At 33.5% G+C, this 22,896-nt stretch overlaps 1 protein-coding gene across 2 annotated transcripts in view; it reads right to left on the reverse strand.

Annotated features, from left to right (window-relative positions):
- Nucleotides 1–5,211: 5,211 nt before the first annotated feature.
- Nucleotides 5,212–22,896, reverse strand: part of Olfm3 (olfactomedin 3) — a 191,601-nt gene continuing 173,916 nt past the window's right edge. For both annotated transcript variants that reach the window (XM_010639091.2, XM_010639090.3), the window contains exons 5-6: nucleotides 7,211–7,317; nucleotides 5,212–5,957 (exon numbers count right to left, since the gene is read on the reverse strand). In XM_010639091.2, coding sequence (XP_010637393.1) covers nucleotides 5,280–5,957; nucleotides 7,211–7,317 — 785 coding nt within the window. In that variant the 3' untranslated portion in view covers nucleotides 5,212–5,279. The remainder of the gene's footprint in view (nucleotides 5,958–7,210; nucleotides 7,318–22,896) is intronic.

Here is a 22,896-nt window from a genome sequence, read left to right on the forward strand (position 1 = left end):
GCTGCATAGTGAGTTCAAGGCCAACTTGAACTACACAACGAGACCCTTACAAAAAAAAAAAAAAAAAAAAAAAGATTGAATTTAAAGAGCAATGGTCTTTTGGATCGTGGTTTTCTTTGAAAATCTGATAAGATTTGTAAATCCTCTATTAGAAAAAATGTACAACCACTGGTACACATCAAATTTGGCATATGTCACCAGGAGCGTCAACTATCCCCAGAAGTGCTTTCCTGAACTTCATGTCAAAAAGCTAAATATATGAAAACCCCAAAATTTCTACAATAAAGAAGTATTAGAAATATTTGGTTGATGAATTTCTGGGAACAAAAAGAAAGACATCAAATTTTTTGTGGATCAAATGTGCACATTCCAGAATTTGAATGAATTTAGGATGATGAGTTGCATTTCAGGGAGATCTTACTTAACTATTCCCCCTAAACATCATTTCCTACTTCATCCTGACCCTGGAAAACATCCAATCCCTCTGTATCATATATACTTTAAAAATTTCCTTCATAATAGTTAATCCAATCAGAAGTTATTTTTCATAATTTTTGTTGCAACCAGAGCATAAACACATGAAGACTTTATCTGTTGACAGCTATGTTCTCAGTATGTAGAAGGTCTAATAGCACATAGTCTTACCTAGCTATTTAAAAAAAATGCACAACTGTTGTATATTTTAAAGCCAATGTATTATCTATTTGTAATGTATAGGAATTCATACGATGTCAAAAAAGATATCGAAAAACTGGTTAGCTGGAAATACATTACTGCAGTATGAAAAAATAAAATTCCTTATTGTGAAATTACTAGCATTTAATTGAACTAATTTCTGTTGTCAGCTGTTTGTCCTATATTTTCTGCAAATATCTATTGATATACACTATTTTCAAGTTTGAGTTTAGGTAGACCATGATATATTCTGGCAACATTTTAATCTCTTAAAAAAAAAAACAAACAAACAGATGCAAGCTCTTCAGGGAAGATGGCTTCAGTAGGGTTGTGACTTGGTATTGAATTGCATATATGTGTGTGGTTTTCAAGCAAATCTCTTCCATCACTGAGAATTCCTAAGAATTCTTCCATATTCATTGTATTGTTTCATATCTCTACCTAGAAGTAATGTTTTAAGATGTTTACAGTTACGAAAGATGTGTACTCTCAACAAGAACACATTATGCTCTTTTTATAGTATGTCAGGTCACTTTTTAATAACAGTTTATATTTGCAAAACTTACTTGGCACTTGATGAACAGAGCTTCCAAGGAGATAAGTTTTATGCTAAACTAGCTTGACATTTTGGAGACAAGACAGACTCCAAACAGTATTACAATTTTTCTAAGCCTGATAGAACAGATAAAGCGAAAGGCATGAATGGCATAATATAAATTCCAAATGTGAGTGAGATAAATTAGGTTGTTCAATTCACTTTGGAGGAGGATTTTTCAGTTCAGATAAACAATAGAGAAAACAATTTTTTCTTTATTCAAAAGATTTTTATAAATTGAATTCATGAATTCTAAGAAAAATAAACAATTTCTTTGATACCAATTTTTCTTCTGTATGCTAATATTTTAATTGTATTTTTTCTAGCACAATTTTAGTAATTCTGGGTCTTCAAATTGAAGACCCAGATCAGAAGCTATGATCATGGTAAACTATTGGCCTATAATTTTGTACTGAATTTGATTAAATTTTGAAAGCAAAACCCACTTCATGATCTTAATTTCAGGATTAATGAACTGAGAGATGTAGTGACTCTGGGTCCTTTTAGAAATAATGGTTTCCAGCAATAAGCAGTTGGTGATTAAGCTTTGTATTATTTTGTAGCATCCAAATTTAATTTATACACTTTCATTCTAACAGTACGTAGACCACTTTATGAAAGGTCTTCTTGTGGTTTACTCATCATGTGATGATCAAGAAGCTAAGGTATACTTACCTCTGAATGTTTTTTGATAATGTCACAAGAGCTCAAGTTGTAACTGTGACAAAAGATATAATCATACTTACCTCATCAAGTGAGAAAAATGATATGTTTTATTCTGCTTTCAAAAGTACCATTTCTAAAAGGCTTGGCTTTTAGGAACTCTGAAATGCTATATATTTTTTGTGATTGCTTTAACTTATGGGGACCCTGTTAATTTTGCTGTCAATTGCATTTACATGAACAATTGGCAATCACGAGTGTTAAAAAGACAAGACATTTTTTTAAAAATCTATTTTTTAAGAATGATGTTTGAGAATTATTATATGTAAAACTTAGAAGGGATATAGCTGGTCTTTTGAGTGAATATGTGTACAATTGCACAAAATTATACTGAAAAATAATTCTTCTACTTGCAAAATTTGTAATTGTGAGGTTATAGTGGTTTCAAATGTGAAGAACTGTTTCTTATGAGGAGTAAGAATCTATCGGAAGTTAACATTACTTTCTGAACATGTGATTCTATCAGAGAAAATACTGCTGATTATGAGGGCGAAATGACTGAGTATTGAGATAGGAATCATAAGTAATCACTCATGATTTTATGTATATAATACATCTACTATTATTTTCTCTTTTATTTCTACATATTTGTAATGCACTGAAATACTACCGTTTTCTGAACCCGTAGATATAAGTTTAAATACAAATAAAAGCATTGTGACTCAAGGGTTGCAAATACAAATAACACATGAACACAATCAGACCATAAACACAGTATTATTTGGATGACATGGAAGATGTTAATGATTTGGTTAATTCAGAAAATACAGGTTATACAGTTCACTTAAGATTAAGACTTTCTGAGTAGAATTTCTTCACTAGGTGGATTTTATGGATGTATTAAAAATATTCCTTATTACTCTCATTAAATGTATTTTATTTGTTGGATATTTAAAAATGGCGATTAAAGTAAATTCTTATTTATTTCAGGCACAGAACTAATAATAATGATTTAATAAGAAAAATCCTCTTAAATTATGCATGTATAATGCAAGTTGTATTTTTTAAACTGATCTTATCCCTATTTCTAGTGACAATGAAAATCTGTCTTTGCTTTAGCAGCACATACATTTGAAATTGGACATGGTGAAATAATCTTACTTAGAGCGCAATAAAGTGCTTTACAAACTGCATATTTCACAAATAAACTGTAATCATCCATATTTTGAATGTATGTGATACTGATAACATTATCATTTAAAGAACAAGTAAGGAGAAGCTGTACATTAGAGGCCATCTACTTACAAATTCCATTTATGTCAGAAATTGTTACCTTTTTTCCTTACATACAAATCATTGACTGGATATTTTTGTGGGAAGGTACATATTTTTATAGTATGTCAAGTCACTTCTTAATAACAATTTATATTTGCAAAACTTACTTGGCACTTGATAAATAGAGCTTCCAAGGAGATAAGTATTATACTAAACTAACTTGACATTTTGGGGACATATGTACCGCGACACATAAATGTCTTACTTTTCAAATCTCTATAGCAATGGGGAACTTACACAATTTTTAAAAAAGAAAAGACAACATTTCAAAAGGACCCTGAGTGGTCATCAAATCATGCTAATTATTTTAGACAAAAAATAAATCTTTATTAAGCTTTAACATGTTTAATAAACATGTTTTATACTCCTATAATTTTGACAGTGAAATATTTGAAAACGATGTTTTATCTGCTACATTTGGAATGAATTACCCTAAATATTAGCACTTCTGCATACAATGCTTTATCTGAATTATAGCCTTATTTTTCAAAGAAAATTTTGATATTTCATATATGTGGAACTAAATGTTTACCACTTTAGTTATAGACTACTTATCATAGGGTATACTTTTTTTCATAGAGTATACTTTTAAAATTTAAATTTATTTTATATTAGTTTCCATAAAACTGCCTCAGGAAAATCTTAAAAGTATACAGAAAGTGTATTCAAACTCAAGGAGATGTCTAATATATTGTGTAATTATCAGCAGAACATATTAATAAAGCTTTCATTTCTTGGTTCTATTATTTCTGCCATGTAGTGAATCAGAGTAAAAAGGCCTTGCTTTCCTATGTCATTTCTGAATTTATTATTTACACATTTGAAACCAAACGGACAATTCTAAAATCTATCCATAATATTTTTAAAAGTCTTGCCAATAACTTTCCAGAGTGCATGATCTATATCTAGAGGATATTATATAGAAGTTTTCTTTTTCAAAAGTTTTCATGTGCTTCTTGGACTTTTTAGAGTTACAATATAAGGAATTACATTATTGCAAGTTGCATGTAAAATATGAGATAAGTTACTAATATATTGAAATATGAAGAATAAAAAGTGTTTGTGTATAATAAGTCAGTAGAGTCAACTCAAATAAAATTTTTGTACTCAGCTATATTTTTCAAGCAACTATATGGATTGCTTTCAATGAACAGAGTAACTTAGCTACACTGAACCAGTGTTTCCATCCAATGTCAATATTCACATAAACTTGGGATAAAATACTCAATATAAGTTACCTAGTTTGATTTTCTTTTTAGTCTACAGTGCTCCTGTCAAGCGGAAAGCCAAGAAGATCCTTCTTGATGATACTTGAAAATTGACTCAAATCATTACTGAGATTAAATTTCAGTATATTTTATAAAAAATATTACTTACTTTCACAGAAGTGAAGAAATACAATTGCACAATGGTGGTTACAATGGTAGAAATACATATTGCCAATAAAACCTTAGCAAGAGATTTAAAAATGACTATACAGCACCGCATCAGAGAATTGTGTGAACAGCAAAATGATTGATACTACTTTTCCATACAAAGAAAATCCTTAAATATTTTTAAGAAATAAATGGGAAGTAAGTGCTTCTTTTAACCCTAATTCCTACCAAAATATTTCCTGATGTGGAGCAAAAGACATTAAAAATTGACATAGTTTTTTAAAGAAAAGACATTCATGCAATTAAGCCACCATTAGTCTCTGACTCTAATATAAGGCAGATCATTAATCTTTTGCAAAAACTATGACTTTAGCCACTTAAACTCTTTTTAGTGCTTTTCATGACAAGGACATGATGGTTCTTGTAAATTTAGAAGTTAAGATGTGTTTCCAACTCATTAATTTAAACTCAGCTGTTTTTTGGAAACACAGAATTTACTACTTAAAAATGCTTTGTTTTGGAGAAATGATGAAAAGTCATAATAATAACAACAACAGAAAAACAGAAAGAAAGGGTCCTATAGATTTTTATCATAAATGGAAGTGTTTGAATAAATAAAAATAAATCACTTTTGTCTATGTGTCATCCTCAGTCTTAATGATGTGGAAAAGAGTGACATTGAAAAGGACCTGGTGGCCATTGTTCCAGGCATAAAGAGCTCTATCTCTTGCATTGTAGTCAAGCATGGATATGTGAAAGTATTGGTTATGGAAGGGAATATCTGTGTACTCATAGGTGGAGGTTTTGGTGGAATAGGAATAATACACCTTGGCTCCAGTTAAGTGGGAGTTGGTGACATAGAGTGTCCCACAGATCATGAAAGATTCCCCTGCACTTCTCTTGGGGTAGCCAGTGCTCCAGCTCTTCAGCACCTCCAAAGTATCTTGGTTAAGCTGGCTGATGACAATATTGCCTGCATTCTGGTTCGTTGCATACACAGCCCACAGTCCGATTTCATCAGCCATTAAGTCGATGTCAGAGAATCCGCCCCATGTGTACGGATAAACATTGTGAAAACCAGCATACTCCAGGCTTCGCTGGGCAAGCACTCTCCCCATATCAAAACTGTATTTGATGATGATGTTGCTCTGATATTTGTTAAAATACAGTGAGCCATTGTAGACCACATGGTTAGTTCCAGCCCACTTGAAAGGGAGGTTATATGTCCTTGATTCAGCCCCACTGACAAAGTCTGCAATTGACTTGTATTCACGAACAATTTTATTGTTAGTGTAACTGTCCATGTACCAGACCTGAGAACAAGAAAAAAACAAATAGATTAAATAAATTTTGAATTTCTTTGAGAATTCCAAAATAAGGACAGTGAAAGATAAAATGTACTATTGTTATGTTTCTCTGGCTGTCAAAGCAAATTATCTTATTGCTAACCTGCTGCAAAGTGGTAAAATTGTAGACTTTTGTGAAAATATTTGTATGGTCTCTGTGGAAAATAAACATCTAATTTACAGCTTTGACAATGATCTGATTTTTGCTTTTTATTTTTTAAAAATTTCTTTACATTTGTGTATTTAGTGCATATCACTGAGTGAATCTAACATATGTCAATGCAAATCACAACACTTGATGGATTGATGTGATCAGTTGATAACTACAAAAATATATACAAATCATTTTTATTCTATCCCTTGCTTGGAGAAAAATGTATGGCCTAATTTCATATATTCAACTTCTACTTCATGACTATCACAGAATAGTCTAGTAATATTTGTTCGTTTGATGAGCCTGTAGGTAAAACTACCTTGTACTGAAACCAACTAGTTTCATAACAAATCTTTTTTGGATGAAGCCCTTGATAGTTTTAACATGTAATGACTACTGTCCTAGAACATAAATGTGTATATGTGGAGGTTTGGAGGGGTTGAAGGGAGGGAAGGGAAATGGGGATCAAATAAGAACCAAGATTCATCATGTACAGGTACAAATTCCCAATGATGAATGTCGTACTGTGTACCTTAAATACGCCAATAAAATTAATGAATTAAAACAAGAAAATAAATGTATGTATGGTACATTTCCAATTTGATCTACACAATGTGGGCATCACTAACTTCCAAAAATGCTCTCTCCTAAGTGTTAGTGTCATTGCTTCTTAAAACATTCCTGGACTCCAGGTATATGTTAGTTTATTTATGAATTTCTCAGCCATTGAGTTTTTACTTATTTAGTGATTTTTCTTTTTTCAGAATATTTTATAAACAATATCCAGGAAATGTGTGCTTATAATTAGCACTTTCTAAGCATAAAACACGAATAAAATAAAAAGAAATAGACTTACTCTATTGGTGAATTATAGAATGGTTCATTTTACTAAATGAGTTTGATTTATATCTTTAGATGAGTTATTACTATCAAACAAAAATATTTGCAAACAGTGTAACACCATTCAAATTAAAACAAATATCCTCACAGAAAATGACCTGACCAGTAGAGAAAAAGAGTAAATAAAACACAATTTTAAGCAAAGACATTTGTGGAAGAAACATACTCTGTTATTTTTTTCAGATGCTAAAGGATCTGTCATCCAAGCACCAAATCGAGTTCCAGATGTCTTGATTGTAATGGGGCCTGTGATTTTCATCAATTTGCCACATGCTGAAATTACAGAAACACAAACATGTTACATGAAGAAAGCCTATGGCTCCGACACACATACTCATACCAAGAACATAGAAAGGGATCATAAAACAGAAAAAAATACATGGAATTAACATTATATATTTTGAATGAGTGATCATTCATATCAGATGCTGATAATAATAATTATTCAACCACGAGTAGTTCATTTTTCAGTGTTCTAAATCAAAATAGGAAAATAATTTTTATAATCTATAAAGAAATAAATGAGAAAGTCATCATTATTATATCCGTTTAACAGCTGTTTTATCTTAAAAAAGCAAAAATAATAAACAAATTTCCCATTAACCTATGTACCTGATCTCTAGAAACAGTCTCCCTTCCCAATACTTTGCAACCATGTATAAATTATACAAGTCAGAAAGAACTCTATAAGCTGACTGTCAACTTATGTTTGTGAAAAGTATCCTTATAGAATATAACAGTAAAATACTAAGTCATAGTCCACCTAAAAGAAGTAGAGTTCTGAGGGGTAAATGCATGGGAACGGGGCCTGGCAGAGCATCCAGGAATATGCAAGGAACAAGAATCTGAAATCTGAAGCCCTAAGCCACAAAAGTCCTATGCAGTCGAAAGTATGAAAAAGCAATGTACAGTGAAAGATTGGGGACTTGCTTGAAAAATTGTGTTCTATCATCTTAGCTGCAAATGAGATCTTAGGAATAGGTTGGACTTTTCAAATCCCAAAACACAAACCAAACAGAAACCTAAGTATTTTTGTGATATTTCTGAATAGTACAGTTTAAAAGTGATCTATTATGCTCACTGTAAAGTGTAATCTGACTTCTTATAAATGTTTTCCTGTGATCAAAACACTGAAATACTCTTTGCTGTTCATTTTTCTCTTTTTATACTTAAAAAATTTGGGGTATTATTTATTCTTTTTCTTGTATCTTCCTCTCTTTATTTTTAAAACTGACAAATTTCTAGTTAATTCCTGCTGGCCTCTATGTGTTTGAATGAAAGAAGAATAAACTAAATTGGAACCTACATGATTTTTCTCTATATGTGTCCACATAAGAATAATTTGCAATTGGTGGGAAACTGAGCTGTGCAGTTAGGAAGATGATGAATGATAATATATTTTCCACTATTCTTTTGGCAATAACTACAAAGTTATCAAGCATTTTAAGAAGTCTGAATTGAATACACTCACTCTCTTTTGTGAATGAAACCAAATATGATGACATCATTATAGAGCAAGTTACTTGATAATTTCTTCAAACCCGATAAACCAAGGAGGAAGACTTTAGGGTATTATTCATAGTTCAATAGCAAGACATTGCAACCTATTTGGAATATTTCATCAGTTCAATTTGCTACAAACAGATGAAAAAAATGATTGAAGTATCACTTTGAGCTAGAAAATATTAATGTATTCCAAATGGATAAAGATAAGTATATGATCTGAATATACAATAAGTGAAAGGAATATGATCATTAATGATGTTCTACATAAATATTCTAAATAAACAGATGACAGACGGGCGTGGTGGCGCATGCCTCTATTCACAGCACTAGTGAGGCTGAGGCAGGAGTATTGCTGTGAGTTTGAGACCAGCCCGGGCTACAGAGTGAGTTCCAGGTCAGTCTCAACTATACAGTGAGACCCTGTCTTAAAAAAAAAAAAAAAACCCAAAATAAATAAATAAATGAATAAACAGACGATAAGAGCATGAAAAATCCAAGTGTTAAGTGGATTGAAATAAAGATAAAGGAATATCTATCTTCTCTCCTAAAATATCACAAAGCAAAATTTGTGATATTTTTCTTAAGCATAAGAAAGTAATTCTGGTTTAAAATTATGGAATAATATGTGTTTTTATCTCCTTTCTTTCCCATTTCTCATTAAAGTGATAGTAAAAGAATAAAAAATGAAAACAAAAACAAAAACAAAAACAAAAACCTGAAAACCCAAAGCAAAAGAAATTGGAGAAGTTTTAACAAATTTCTAGGGGGCAGAGATGAAGGATATTAGTCCTTAAAACGTAGGATAACATAAATTGCACCTGTATCTCGGACGAGGAGGGGACATCAGAGGAGGGAGAGGCTCTATCTTGAAGAAAAGTAAAGACTCAATAAAACAGGCTGGGGATTTAGCTCAGTGGTTCCGCCGCCTACCTTGCAAGTAAAAGGTCCCAAGTTTGATCCCCAGTACCAAAAAATAAAAATAAAAATAAAAGACTCAGTAAAACAGGCATAAAGGGTGTTGGGATTGATAAGGGCTTTAGGAACAACCAATTGCATCTACATCGTTTCATTTATGTTAAAAAAAATATTTGTGATAATTCCTTAAAAAAGATTTAGGGTGACTGATGTAGGTACTGAAGGTTGGGAACAATAACATAGACTTTGTGCTTTCTAACCATGCAAAAAAAAAAAAATGTCTAGTCCTACTAAACACACAGTTCCCAATGACATGAGGGTCCAGAGAGTTTCAAAAAGTTAAAATGAAGGTGATCAAGACAAAAATTTAGACAAAACAGGGTTCCAATAAGAGAAAGAATTCAGAAAGTCTAAAAAAATGACCCCTAGTTTCTTCAGAGATATTTTTATGCTGTGGACTGTGGACTGTGAAAGGAAAGCACAAAAGAGGTACTGACAATTAAAAATATAACAACATTTAAAAAAATCAGTTGGAAGATTGAAAGATTTTTAAACTAAAAATTTAAAATGAAAATAAGGTAAAGGGAAAAATGAGAACCAAGACCTGTCATGTAAAGGTTCAAGATCCCAATGATGAATGTGTATACCTGAAATGTACCAATAAACTCAATGAGAGAGAGAGAGAGAGAGAAAAATAAAGTAAAATGTATGAAGGCAGATATGATCAACCTAGATGTTTTGACTTCTAAAGAACGAGGTTTTCAGAATAGAAAGAGAGAGAATAGAGACAAATTTCAAAGACATTATATAGAGATTTTCCTTAGTTGTAAAACCTGGATATTCAGATTAGGACATAAAATATTTTTAAAAATTTCTTTACAAAATTACTTCAAAATGTTAGAAGATCAGTAATAAATTGAAATTAGAATTCTACGGGGAAAGAATAAGAGCTTGTTACATACAAACAAATGAAAAAAAGATTAGACTGAAATTGAGCTTATCGTTACCCATCCTCAATGCAAGAAGGCAACAATCAGTGCCTTTATGTTTATAAAGAAAATGATAGTATTAGGCTATTTTCCAACAGGAAAACTTTCTAAGTTTGTCTAAAATGATCTCCTTCTTCAGAAGTTATTTGAAGACATACTGCAGCAAATAAGCGAGTAAACCAAGACAACAGAAGACTCGGGGTCAAGGAAGTAGCAAACTTCTATCCCACAATAACAAGTGTGCAGCAGGACTTGAGAACATTTGTTTCAGAATCCATGATTAGCTCCCAGAAGGGAGTCTGAACAACATGTGTGTAGGAATGTGAATAAGTGTAGTCATGGTAGAAAAGTCTAAAAATTAATAGTGCAATTAACACATGATCCATACGATCTAGCCATCTCACCACTAGGTATACCTATTTCCAAAAGAAATGAAACCGATATGTTGACAAGAAATCTGAACTAGCGTGTTCATTTCATTGCCATTCAGAATAGTCAAGAGTTGAAAACAATCTTAAGTCCATCATCGGGTGAATGGATAAAGAAAATGTGGGATGTATACTCAATGGCCTGTTATTCAGCTATAGAAAATAATATAATCTTGTCACTGGCGATAGAACACATAGACAGAACTAGAAATCAATGTTATGAGAAATACATCAGGTAAAGAAAGATAATACAGTGAAATGTCACTCATATGTGAATCCAAAAAAGTTGACTACATAAAAGTTGAGATAACAAAGGTGCGTATCCGAAGCGGAGGAGAAAAGGGAGAGAGTGTTGGGAAAGGCTGACCAATAGCTACTGTGTTACAGTCAGGAGAGAGACATTCTGGTATTTCCAGTCAGGAGACTAGAAGTAACAACAATGTACCACAAAATGAAAAGCCAAAGAAAGAAGTTTGAAAGTTTTCATCATAAAGAAATGACACAATAAAACGTTACACAATATGTACCATTAAAGTGAACATTTTCTATATTTCATATTTTATGTACCGGTAAATGGATCCAGTATTTTTTTCAAAGGAAGATAAATAGCACTGGTGTATAGAGAGACTAAGACTGCTTGAGGTAATAGTGAGGTATACAAAATATTTTCCTTCAAATTTAATTCTAATAATATTCCTTTGAATGCAGAGATATTACGGTAGGAGACGTAGAGAGGAAGGGATTGTATTTGGATCCATCACGTAGCTCCCAAGGAACAATATAAACATTATCATAATAAGGTCTTCACTCATTTTTCTGTTAGTGGAATCAGTCTATAAACTAATTATAAGACACTTGACAGATATTTCACCTGCACTATGATTACTGAGAAAAAATGTGATAATTACACAGAAGACAGTTCCCATTGTTAGAGAGTTTTGAATTATGAGAACAGATAAAAAAGCTAGGAATGTAGTCTTCTTCATATTTAAAAATACATGGTTCAGAGGGATTTCTCCTATAATTAAAAAAGAGAGACAGACATAAGACTTGAATTTGCAAAATTTATACAGGTATATAGATCAAACTATGAATAGTTATAAAAGCATACAAGAGGAGACATGAAAGAAAGCAATGTTGGAGAAGGTATCTAAATTTTCATCTTGCCAACCAGGAAGTCAGAAAGCAAGGTCTAAATCTGATAAATGAAAAGAGTAGAAAAATAAACTTATTCCTAGAAATATATATTTTAAAATTTAAGGCCCTAAAATTAATTGGTTACATGTAGTTCCCTTATAGGAACAGAGCTGAAGGAGGCTGTTGCTTTTCATTCCAAACCTTTTTTCATTCTAAGCAAGCAATTTTCTGGCCATGTGTGTACAGTATTTAAATTGTAGTTTAAAAAGGTAAAATAACTGCAAAATCTTCATAGTCATTAAATTTAAAAAGTTAAAAAATCATATTGATACATTGCCTGTTGAAAAATCATTTCCATGTTTTATGTACCATGTTTCCTTGCAGGCTAGGAAATAGGTAGAAATGGGAGATGAAAATAGCCTACAGCAGTGTAAGCTGTGAATAGTCTGCATTTAAATATGATTCAGTCCTATAGGGATTAGATGAAAACTGTGTTTTAAAAGCTTTCAGCTCTGTTTTAGAATTGACATGTCAATCCCTCTTTTTTAAAAATCTTGCAACCTTAAAAAAAGCAATATTGCAAATTATGACACTTTTCAGTTACCTTCATGTAGATTTTGTGTTTTCCATGAAAAAAATGAATGTGAGGATTTAGAAAGGACAAGTTGAATAGAGTTAATATTTCCTGAGGTCTCCCGGATTTGCTTTTGTGTATGTGTTTCACCAGTAATTATCCCATCTGGATGAAAGAAACTTATCCCTATACTCTAGTAAATCCAATTAATGCTTCTAACTTAAACTTTGGTTACTATCAAACCCAAATCATTCTCAAAATGGGCAAGTGTGTGAGGTCTGGCTCCAAATGCAAATGTTTCATACCTAGTTTTCAGCCAAGGAGGATCTTACGAACATTTACATACTTTATGCCTAGCATTTTTCTGCAATGTTTAATTCTCCATCACTTTCTTCCATTTCTACTACCCTTTAGCTACGTCCTATCTTCCCAGTGACACACATTGGCAGTGGTGGGCTTTGTCCTCTTGCCTTCCTGTATTTGACTTCAGTCTACAGCAGCTTTTCATATTGGAATCACATCCTGTGAGCAGTGCTAACATAAGAAGCAAATTTGAAGTGAAAAGGTAATACTCTAAGTATGGAGAAATTGAAAATATCTTCATCGTCACTGAATCTCTCAGCTTTATAATCTGAAATGGTAAAGTATGTTAAAATTTTGGACTCCATAGCAATAAAAGTGCTTAAAGTCCCAAAGAGATCTATGATAATTAGGTATAGAAATTCCATTTACTTTTCAGTAAGTAGCGGACAAAGTGCTTTGCATATCCTCCCATCGTGTGGCCTTGGTGGGATGGTTGGCTGTTGCTATTTACCTAATTTGACATGTATAACTAATGCGTACAAGAGTCTATTCTACTTTAGAAAGTGAATACTTAGGTGGCTAAGAGAAGGACTTTTGGATGTGACATTCAAATAAAAGTGTTTCATTCACTCATTTATTCTGTCATCCAGCTAAGATTTGAGATCCGATAACTGTTTCAGATACTAAAGTTAGTGAAAAGCAAGACATGATACCTTTGTCCTAAGGAAGCTTACATTCTTGTGAGAAAAGAGAACAAATACACCAGTAAAAAGCTAAACTTGTTAGATAAGAACAAATGTATGCAGATATTTAAATAGAGAGTACTGGAGATAGGGGGAGGATGAGGAACACCCACCCCTTGGGGAGTATAATATTTAATCTAAATTTAATTGTGTAAGAGTCAGGCATGGACTCATAAGTTGAAGGGAAGAATATTTAGGCACTTAGTTTGTTTAGCTGGTCAAGCATTTACAGTAGTGGATTAAGCCATTTACCAGACTGGCTACGGGAAGAAAGCATTTATCTTAAAGTGGTAGAGGGGATGTATTAAGGGGTCTGATTGCCTGGATTTGGATCCTGATTGCTTCCCTTGCTCTCTAAAAACCGGGAACACTTTCCAAACCTCTCAATGTTTCATGGAAAGTAACAGTAACAAAATGTATCCCAAAATAGTATTGAGCAAACTAAATAACATGCTAAGTTTTTCAATGGTATTTAGTACACAGTTAAATATTTAAGAAATATTAGCTATCATCAGTGTCTTTGGAAAGACCCTAAGACGATGAAGAAGATTTGAAGAGATGAATAGTGCAGAACATGAAGTTTGTAAATTCAGTGAACATTTGGATTTTACCCTATGTATGGTAAAATTACAGAAGAACTATAAAAGGAGGAAGGGAGAATGACAGAATGTGAACTTCCTTTTAAAAGTGCTACACTCTAAAAAAATTAATTATAGAGGGGATAGAATATAGGCATAAAGTCCCATCAAATGGTTATCACCCTGGTCCAGGCGAGAGAGATGGAGGAAGTAATGTGAGTGGAGAAAAGAGAGTGAGTTGGGGGTGTGCTTTGAAGGATCACGTTCACGGGACTAGTTTATGTTTAGATGTGAGGATAGAAAGGAAAAAGGAGAATTACAAATCCCAGTTAGAAAGTAATCTAGTATCACATCCAGGTGTGTAGATCGTCCCGTCGGTCTGGTTGTAGTGTCACTTAGATGAGAAGATGGGGAGAGAAACGGCTTCAAAGAGGACAAATCAAGAATCCAGTGCAGGTCATTGTAAGTTGTCCCTGACTATTATACATACAAGGTGCAGGTCATATAGAAATACATGGCGCAGGGGCATTTTAGATACAGTTTTGACACAGCGACAGACAGGGTACATATTACTTTCCAGAGAGGGCATAGAGAAGACAATGGCAGCTACCACAGAGGTCTGTGTGAATCATAGATTTATAGGAACCGGAAAAGGAGCCCAAGATAGGAAAAAATGTGCACAGTTAAGAAATTTTAAAAAATAATATGTTTTCATAAAGATGGGGAATGGACCTGCGGTGTACAGTGGTACATCGGTTCACAAACTTAGGTCTAGGATTCTGGGGAAGATGGCTCAGGTCATGTTCGTCATCAGATATGCAGCTCATGAAAGGAAGCAAAATTCTGTTGAACGCTTCTTTTCACGAATTGAATTGTTCAAGAACAGAAGCATTCATGAATCAAGATACTACTGCACTACTGAAATGTTTAGTAAGATACAATCAATTGGTGATCACGAGACTCAAATGAAGAGAGCGATGAGTCAGAATTTGGATTGGAGTTGGGCTGAAGAGTCTAACCCAAGATAAGGGCTATAGAAGCTTCTTTCATGGGAAAAAGAAGTAAGGAGATAAGCACAGGGAACCATATGTTCATTTACTATTGTGCTGATGTTACAAGAATGGCACCTTAATTTACAATAATAACCGTGAATAATTATGCCTCTGTCTTTCATACTTTTGTGTGTGCATCTGTGTGTACGTGTTTGTATTTCCATTAATTTCCCACCAAATGTTCTGTATGGAGCATGTTTTAAACAGGTTAGAAAGATAAAGCAAGAGGCAGCAAATCTGGTTTTTAATTTAGACACCATCATTAAATCATCATGTAATATCAGACAACACACTTGTTCTCTGGAGTAGAGCTTCCTCTTCCATAAAAGGGACGTTCTGAAGCCTGATACTTTATCATTTTAACAGGTAACACACTGAACAGATAGTGAATCAATGCATTTTTATATGATGATGAGGATAAAAATATTTTTAGTTGTGATTAAACAATATTTAAAAAATCATCAATGTGGTCTCCATCATCATCACCATCACCATCATCATTGCATACTTCTATTGCAGGTAAAAAATAAACACAAAAAGACCTCTCAATGTTGTATCCTCCGAAGTAGAAGCTTCCTTTCCAAACAATGATTTCCTAAGGTAAGATTCATCTTCTCAAATAATATTTGTAAATTTAAAATTTTAGGGATTTAGAAAATTAGGTGATTTTTCCAGTTATAATTCTATGGACCTTAGTTTCATGTAAACAGAATTATTCTAAATTCTAATGCTGCACAGAAAATAATAAAAATAAAATTAAAATAACAGTCATTTCTATTTCTCAGTTTCCCCAAGTTAGGTTTTGTTTAAATAAATCATTATCTTTCTCATTTTAGTCTCACTTTCTAGGAGGACAAAGGAAGCCTGACGAAAAAAGATAATTTTCCAAAAGGCTCAGAAGACAAATATTACTGCAAAGGTGGATGGCAAAGAAGGAAGTTGGGAGTTTTGCTTCATTGATTTCTCCTGCTATGCTCTTCTTTCTGCAGTGAGATTCATGAAAATAGTAGCACTTATGCTATATTGCATGTGTAAGTTTTGTATATTCAGAAAATATACTGAATAGATCAGTGAGAAAGTTACCATTTTAGTTCTCTGATGACTTTTATGCATTAATTCTTTATGAGCCATTCCAATCGTGTTTACTAATCAGTAACTGAGGAGAATATATCATTTGGGATACAGTAGGAAGATCAGTCTTTCGGCTCAGCAAAGCGTAAAAACCATCTGTCCTCTCTTTTGTTTATCTGTTTCATATACAAATGTACATTATAATGCCCTAGATTAACAACTTCTGGATTTGAATGCTCAGGTCATGCTCATATAAATTATTTAAATGGTGTACTGGACATGTTTATGGACAGAATGTTATTTCTTTTTTCTTGAAAGTTATAGGAGAATTCAAAGAGTAGAAAAACGATATGCTTGTGAAAGTCTACTAAACTACTTAAAATAAGTTTGTCCCTACCATACATATGGAATACTATAAAATCATTCATGTTATCTAAACTTTTATCTGCACGTCTTGTCTTCATAATTATATTGCTGAGAGAGAGAGAGAGTAGGTGTAAGATAGAATACTAGAATAAGTTTCCAGAATGCCTTTGAAAAATGAATGAGAAACAGTATGAATGCATTTAAATAACACATATTTAATAATAACATTTTTCATTTTTCCTTTTAGTTATTTTAAAACGATTCAACTCTTTTTCTGGAATAAAACTTATGAACATCTTTAAAGAGAAGGCTATTTAAAAAAAAATGAGAATCAAGACTTGCCATGTAAAGGTACATGATCCCAACAATGAATGTAACTGTACAGTATCCCTAAATGTACCAATAAACTCAATAAAAAAAAAAAGTGAATGGACAATCATGTCATAAAATCCAAAATAATTTGGAAATTAATGCATACCTCTAGAAATACAGGTATTATAACCTTAAAGGGTTTATAATTCAGTTACATCTAATAATGTATGACATTAAAAAGTACATTTGATGATAAATAAATTTATGGTGAAGTTTATCAACTACTCCAAAGTGTGTTTAATTGCTATAAGAGGGCTTAAGGGTTTCAGAGGAATGGATTGCCACATGCACTGCTACCAGAGAAACTCCACTCTAAATCACGAATAGGACTTTTTGAGCGAGGAGGATTGTCTTTCATAAATGGCTTCCAATGGCTTATTTGAAGTTCTCCTTAATTTGATTTGAGAATGTGTTCTTGTAACCTCATCCAATCACATTTCTGAGTTAAATCTCACTTCTTTCCACTCCAGGTATACTTCAGTTTGACTTTTCTGTTAATATCTAATCTCACTAAGATTCCTTTGCATCAAATGCTAAGTAAAGAAAAATGTCAGGTGTTTTGGAATGAATTACTGCATCACCACTGAGGGAAGAACAGATGGTAACAAAAACAAAAGGGGAAAAATGCTGGATTTTATCCTTTTCCCCAGAAGCTTTTGGCTTTATGAAAGATATAATAATGTTCTGCATTTGTCATACATTGATCCCTTTCAAGTAACTGAAATCTTTTTATTCTAAGAATAAGATTTTTTCTTAAACATTGGGCAGATGCTAATTTTGCCTACTGTGATCCTGGTGCATTGTGATAGTGTCTAAGGATTCAATTAGAACAAGACAGAGATAGTCCATGACCTGTCAGTGCAAGGATAATGCATCTATAGAAGAATGTAAAGATTAAGTAAAAAGACAAATGAATATTTTCTGTAACATATATCAGTGGGCTACGTGTCAAGAAGGAGTGGAGCAGGGATCTGAGGGGGAACAACCAGGGAGAGCTCTTCACAATAGTTCATGTCTTGTGTGTAAAATGAAAAGTTGTGAAGTGGTGAAGAAAAGCGTAAACAGGAAAGGAATGAAAAAGGAAGGAATGCTCAGTGTCTGGGAAGATAAAAACACGAAGGACTGAAGAACTGAAAGGCATCAATGGCAAAGGATAGGATGAATGCATACTGGGAACTTCAGAGAAGACTGCTACTGGAGTAACGCGATTAAAATATGATGAGGCACTGCGGTGCATTTGGGTAGTGGAAAAAAAGGAGATGCAGGAGGAAAGTAGTTGTGAGACCCCGAGGAGAGGGGCAAAAGATGGGAATTTGCACATGGTGAGTGGCATTCAGGGAGAATCAAGATTGACTTTTTGGCTTCTTTTTTAATCAGATCCATGGTGATTCTGTTCACTAAACAAAAATTACAGAAGTATCTAAGGAATTGTTATTGTATGTATCTCATACATGACATCTTATGGGGGAAGGAATCTACCTTTGAATGCAGAAGAACTTGGGTTTAATGTTATGTCTGCAATACATATTTTTGAAAGTAGTTTTTTGCATATCTCTTTTCCTTACGTTGCCAACATAAATGCCTCAGGGTTCCTATAGTCCTTGCACAACTTGGAACAAATATATAAAAAATGTTTTGCCACAGTGCGGGTCAAGCAGTACTGTGGTTATATGCTTTCTATCCCTGCTACAATATAAGCTTCTTCACAGTCTTGGGAGGTCTTCTCCTGTTTGCCATTCATCTATGCATACCTAGAAAAGTGCTAACACACATTAGGGATTCAAAGATATTAAATGTACAAAGAAGACTGTAAGTACAGTGAAAGTTTATTTTCCTTTAAAAAAGAACTAATCTGGTGTAAGTATAGTAAAGAGAATAATCCCAATCTCATCACTGTGACCCTTTTTCTCCTGCTACAGATACTTCTGTTAGATATGAAGGCCCAAGTGGTAGTGTTAACAGAAAGATGAGTCTACTGCTTCACTAGATGGCACCAAATCATTGCCCTAAAATAGAACTAACAAGAGGGAGTGAGGGGCAGAGCACTGGAGAACTAGAAAGTCTGATTATAATCTATATTAAATGTCTGTTGATGATCTCAGGGGGTATGTAAGAAATTTAACCATGCTTTTTCAGTCAAATTCTCACATGCATATAATTATATTCTGCAACTCTAAGAATGTGATATGATTTAATTAAGCACAGGGGAACTTTATTCTATTCAGTGTCTCATAGGAAAAAATTAAACATTTAGGAAAGCACACTCTACCTCAGTCAGGCCACTAGGGTGCATTGCTGTTGAAGCCTTTTTATAATTTTTACTTTCTCCAAAGCTTTAATTTTCTGGTAGTAATAAACTAAATGGCGCCTTAGTGTTCTCAATGACTTGTGATTTCCTTAGGACCATATTTATTATTTAGAAGTAACTCAGACCTTGAAGGGAATAAAGATAGTTTGTTTATAGAGCTTTAAAATTTATGTGATGCACCTTGTGACATTTTACTTAAAAGCGCATCCACTGAAAAAGTGAGGAAAAATGTATTCATCATTGCTGCAATTTTATTTTCTTCCCAGTCCATGTGTGCCCTTTGCTAATTGGCTGTGTGTATTGAGACGCTGATAGAAAGAGTGAGGACACCACTGATGAATGAGCCTGCCTGCTCTTCATATTTGACTGATAATACCATAGTTTTCCAATGTCCCGCTCTACAACTGAGCACCATAGCCACTGAATTTTACAACATTTGGAACTTTGAACCCTTGATAGGTCTTTTTCTTAGCATTTCTGCTAATGGGACTGATACTGATTAACATGTTTTCTCTCTCAGTTCCCTATGTTGGGATATTTGACAGTTGGGAAAGTCCAAGATAAAGATGGGCATGAACTTAAAAAGATTCTTAGAGATTCATTGATTCAGCTCCACCAGTTGGCAGATATATATATCTGTATGTCATATATGTAGATATATAGATATATATAGCATATATACGAGGCACTTACATAAACACGTACATATGTAGGTATATGCATTTGATTATGTGTGCATGTGTAATCAAACATACTTTTTTCATTGGAGTGATGCTTTTTCAAAGGGAAAATATAAAGATTCATCTGTATAAATATAAAGATTTTTTCAGGGAGCAGGTAGCTCCAGAAATGTTTTTTATGTCCTAATTAAGGATTGTGTTCCAGTTGATAAATTATCCTTTCTGCTCAGGGATGCTCTGCACGTGACTAATTGACATAAACATGATGAAATGGACAGCACTGCTTAATTCTTGAGACAAACAACATAAAAGAATTGCATTCATTATTTGTGGCACCACCTTCTCTTCTCTGGGAAGAGGAAGCTGAGGGCTGCTGATAACCAGAAAGAGTGTAAGAAATGTTAGATCTGCGGTCAGTGTCTTGTATCCACAGGTACCACCCTCTCAGATTTAATCAACCATTTATCAAAATGTGTACTGAGTATTTCAAATCACAATGTGCGTATTTCAAATATATTTGAAAAACAACTGTGTCTGTACTAAATATATACGGTGTATTTTTCTTGTCATTAAGCGACTCAGTCTATCAAGTGAAATAAATCAGACACACAAGGTTAAATATCCCATGGTTTCTCTTTTATGATAAAGCGACATATAAAGATAGTAGGAAGTAGAGAGGCACAGCTTTCCCAAATAGGAAGGGATCAGGTGAGGTGGAGGAGTGCAGGGAAAGGGATGAAAAAATGAAAGGATGTGTAAGTACACACACCGAGTCCACACAGGAGTGCATGTACTATAAGCATATACAAGTACAAAATTATAAATAAAATAGGTATTTGGATATTTCCAATGTAATCTTTAATGTAACTTGGTATTGATGCTACCTAATTCTTGATGTGAAAATTTCTCATCTTGTTTCATGGAGACCCCCATCTGGGATGCTAGCTAACTACTGTGGACATTACACTAAAGATAATTTCTTGATTGAAAAGAAATAAATTACAACACAACAGTGAACTTCAGTTATGTCAGTAATGTTTATCTATTGTATATTAGCTGTGAATTCCACAACTTGAATTACGATGCTAGAGCATATAAGAAAGATGTATAAGTATATGTTAAATGGATAACTTTTCTATTGCTTAATTGTAATTATGCTGTGCTATTTAGACATATAGGGCTAGTAAGAAGTTTAAAAAAACACGAAAATTAAATAATTCACCATTTGAAATAGCTAATATCTGGTTGAAAAGCTTACAAATAATTACTATGACTTCTGAAAGAATTAATTTGTTCAAAAAGTATTTCCCAAGTGTTTGTTTGTTTTTGGAGAGACAGGCATTGGGTGCTACAACATGTTGAGTGAATATGATAAAACTTTGTTCTTCTCCTCATGGAACAAAAGTCTAGCACATATATTCAATTACATAAACAATTGAATATTGAATCCGATCTTTACTAAATTATAAATGTTTGGAAATGCCTAATAGGGGGAAAAATAAGGATTCTGCAAGGATAGAGCATTTAAATGAACGAACAGTAGTTTGTCACGCGTGTTAAGTGGAAGTGTGTTGCTATGCTCCAGATAGGAAAGAGTGTGTCATAAGCAGGAGCACAGTGTCTCCTAACAGTCCCGCGTTAAGAGAGCAAAAGCTGAAAAAGAGAAGAGAGCCATGGGCTCATAAACTGGGCTACCCTCTAGGACACACGAATGTACGAGATTTTAGCAGGCCAAAATTATTTCAGATTTCTGTCTCAGAAAATATTTTTAGCAGTAAGGTGAACAATGAGTTGGATAGATGTGAAATACTAGAATCATGGAATCGACGTAACTAGTCCCTGACCCGTTATAGAAAGTACAGTGCGCACACTTAGAGAGGAATTAGGAGCTGAAGATTCCTGTGCACGTATTTAGCCTTTGGAGTTACTTTATTTCCCTTTGATTGATATTGTTGGACTCTTTTGTAAATTTTGACAGGATTATACTGAGACCTCTGATATGCTAATTCCCACATTTTTTGAGACCATGATGACTATAGGCAGAATTTTGTATTTTGGCTCTTTTTACATCATTCACATTACATCCTAAAATAATCTTTAAAATGTTCTTTTAAATCATACAAATTTTGTTTTAAACAGCTCGAATCAAGTTATAAGTGTTCTGTGCCAGAAACTAACCTTTTAAAATGCATTACTCCTTTTTTGTTGTAGCAGTTTTTCTTTACCCTGAAGGAATACCGACTATTGGTTTGCCCTCCCTGCCATGTGACATGACGTCAACAACTAAAACACTGTTCCCTAAATGGACCTTCAACCTCTTCTTTTTCAATTCATGGCTATTTATTAAGTTTGCATCTGAGTTGCAAGCCAGTCTCATAATGACTTCAGTTTAGCAACCAGCTCAGGGGCCCAAGGGAAGGGTTGCCCGACTTGACAAGACTGAACTGCACATTTTAGAGGCAGAGCTACAGTCCACATCCCGTGTCTCTTGCTTGACACTGGTAGAGTGGTGACTAACCAGATGCTTCTCCTCCTTTCTTTTTTGAGTAGATATAAGCAGTGTGGCAATTTTACAGTGGAAGAATCATTTAGCTATTTCTTTAAATGATTGCAGTGTCATAGTTTGCTCTAGGGAAATTACCTTTTCCTTAACCTCAAACTTTCCCCACTATCAAAAATATCCCCAGCTCTGCACTACAGAATAACTGAACATCACCCATTAAAAGTAAACAGATCAGGGCAAGGCATTTAGCTCAGTGGTTCCTCCTCCTGCTTCATAAGCCTAAGGTCCCGAATTCAATCCCCAGTAAAAAAAAAAAAAAAAAAAGAA

The sequence above is a fragment of the Fukomys damarensis genome, unplaced genomic scaffold, assembly GCF_012274545.1.
Source record: "Fukomys damarensis isolate Sample0158 unplaced genomic scaffold, DMR_v1.0_HiC HiC_scaffold_33, whole genome shotgun sequence".
NCBI lineage: Eukaryota > Metazoa > Chordata > Mammalia > Rodentia > Bathyergidae > Fukomys > Fukomys damarensis.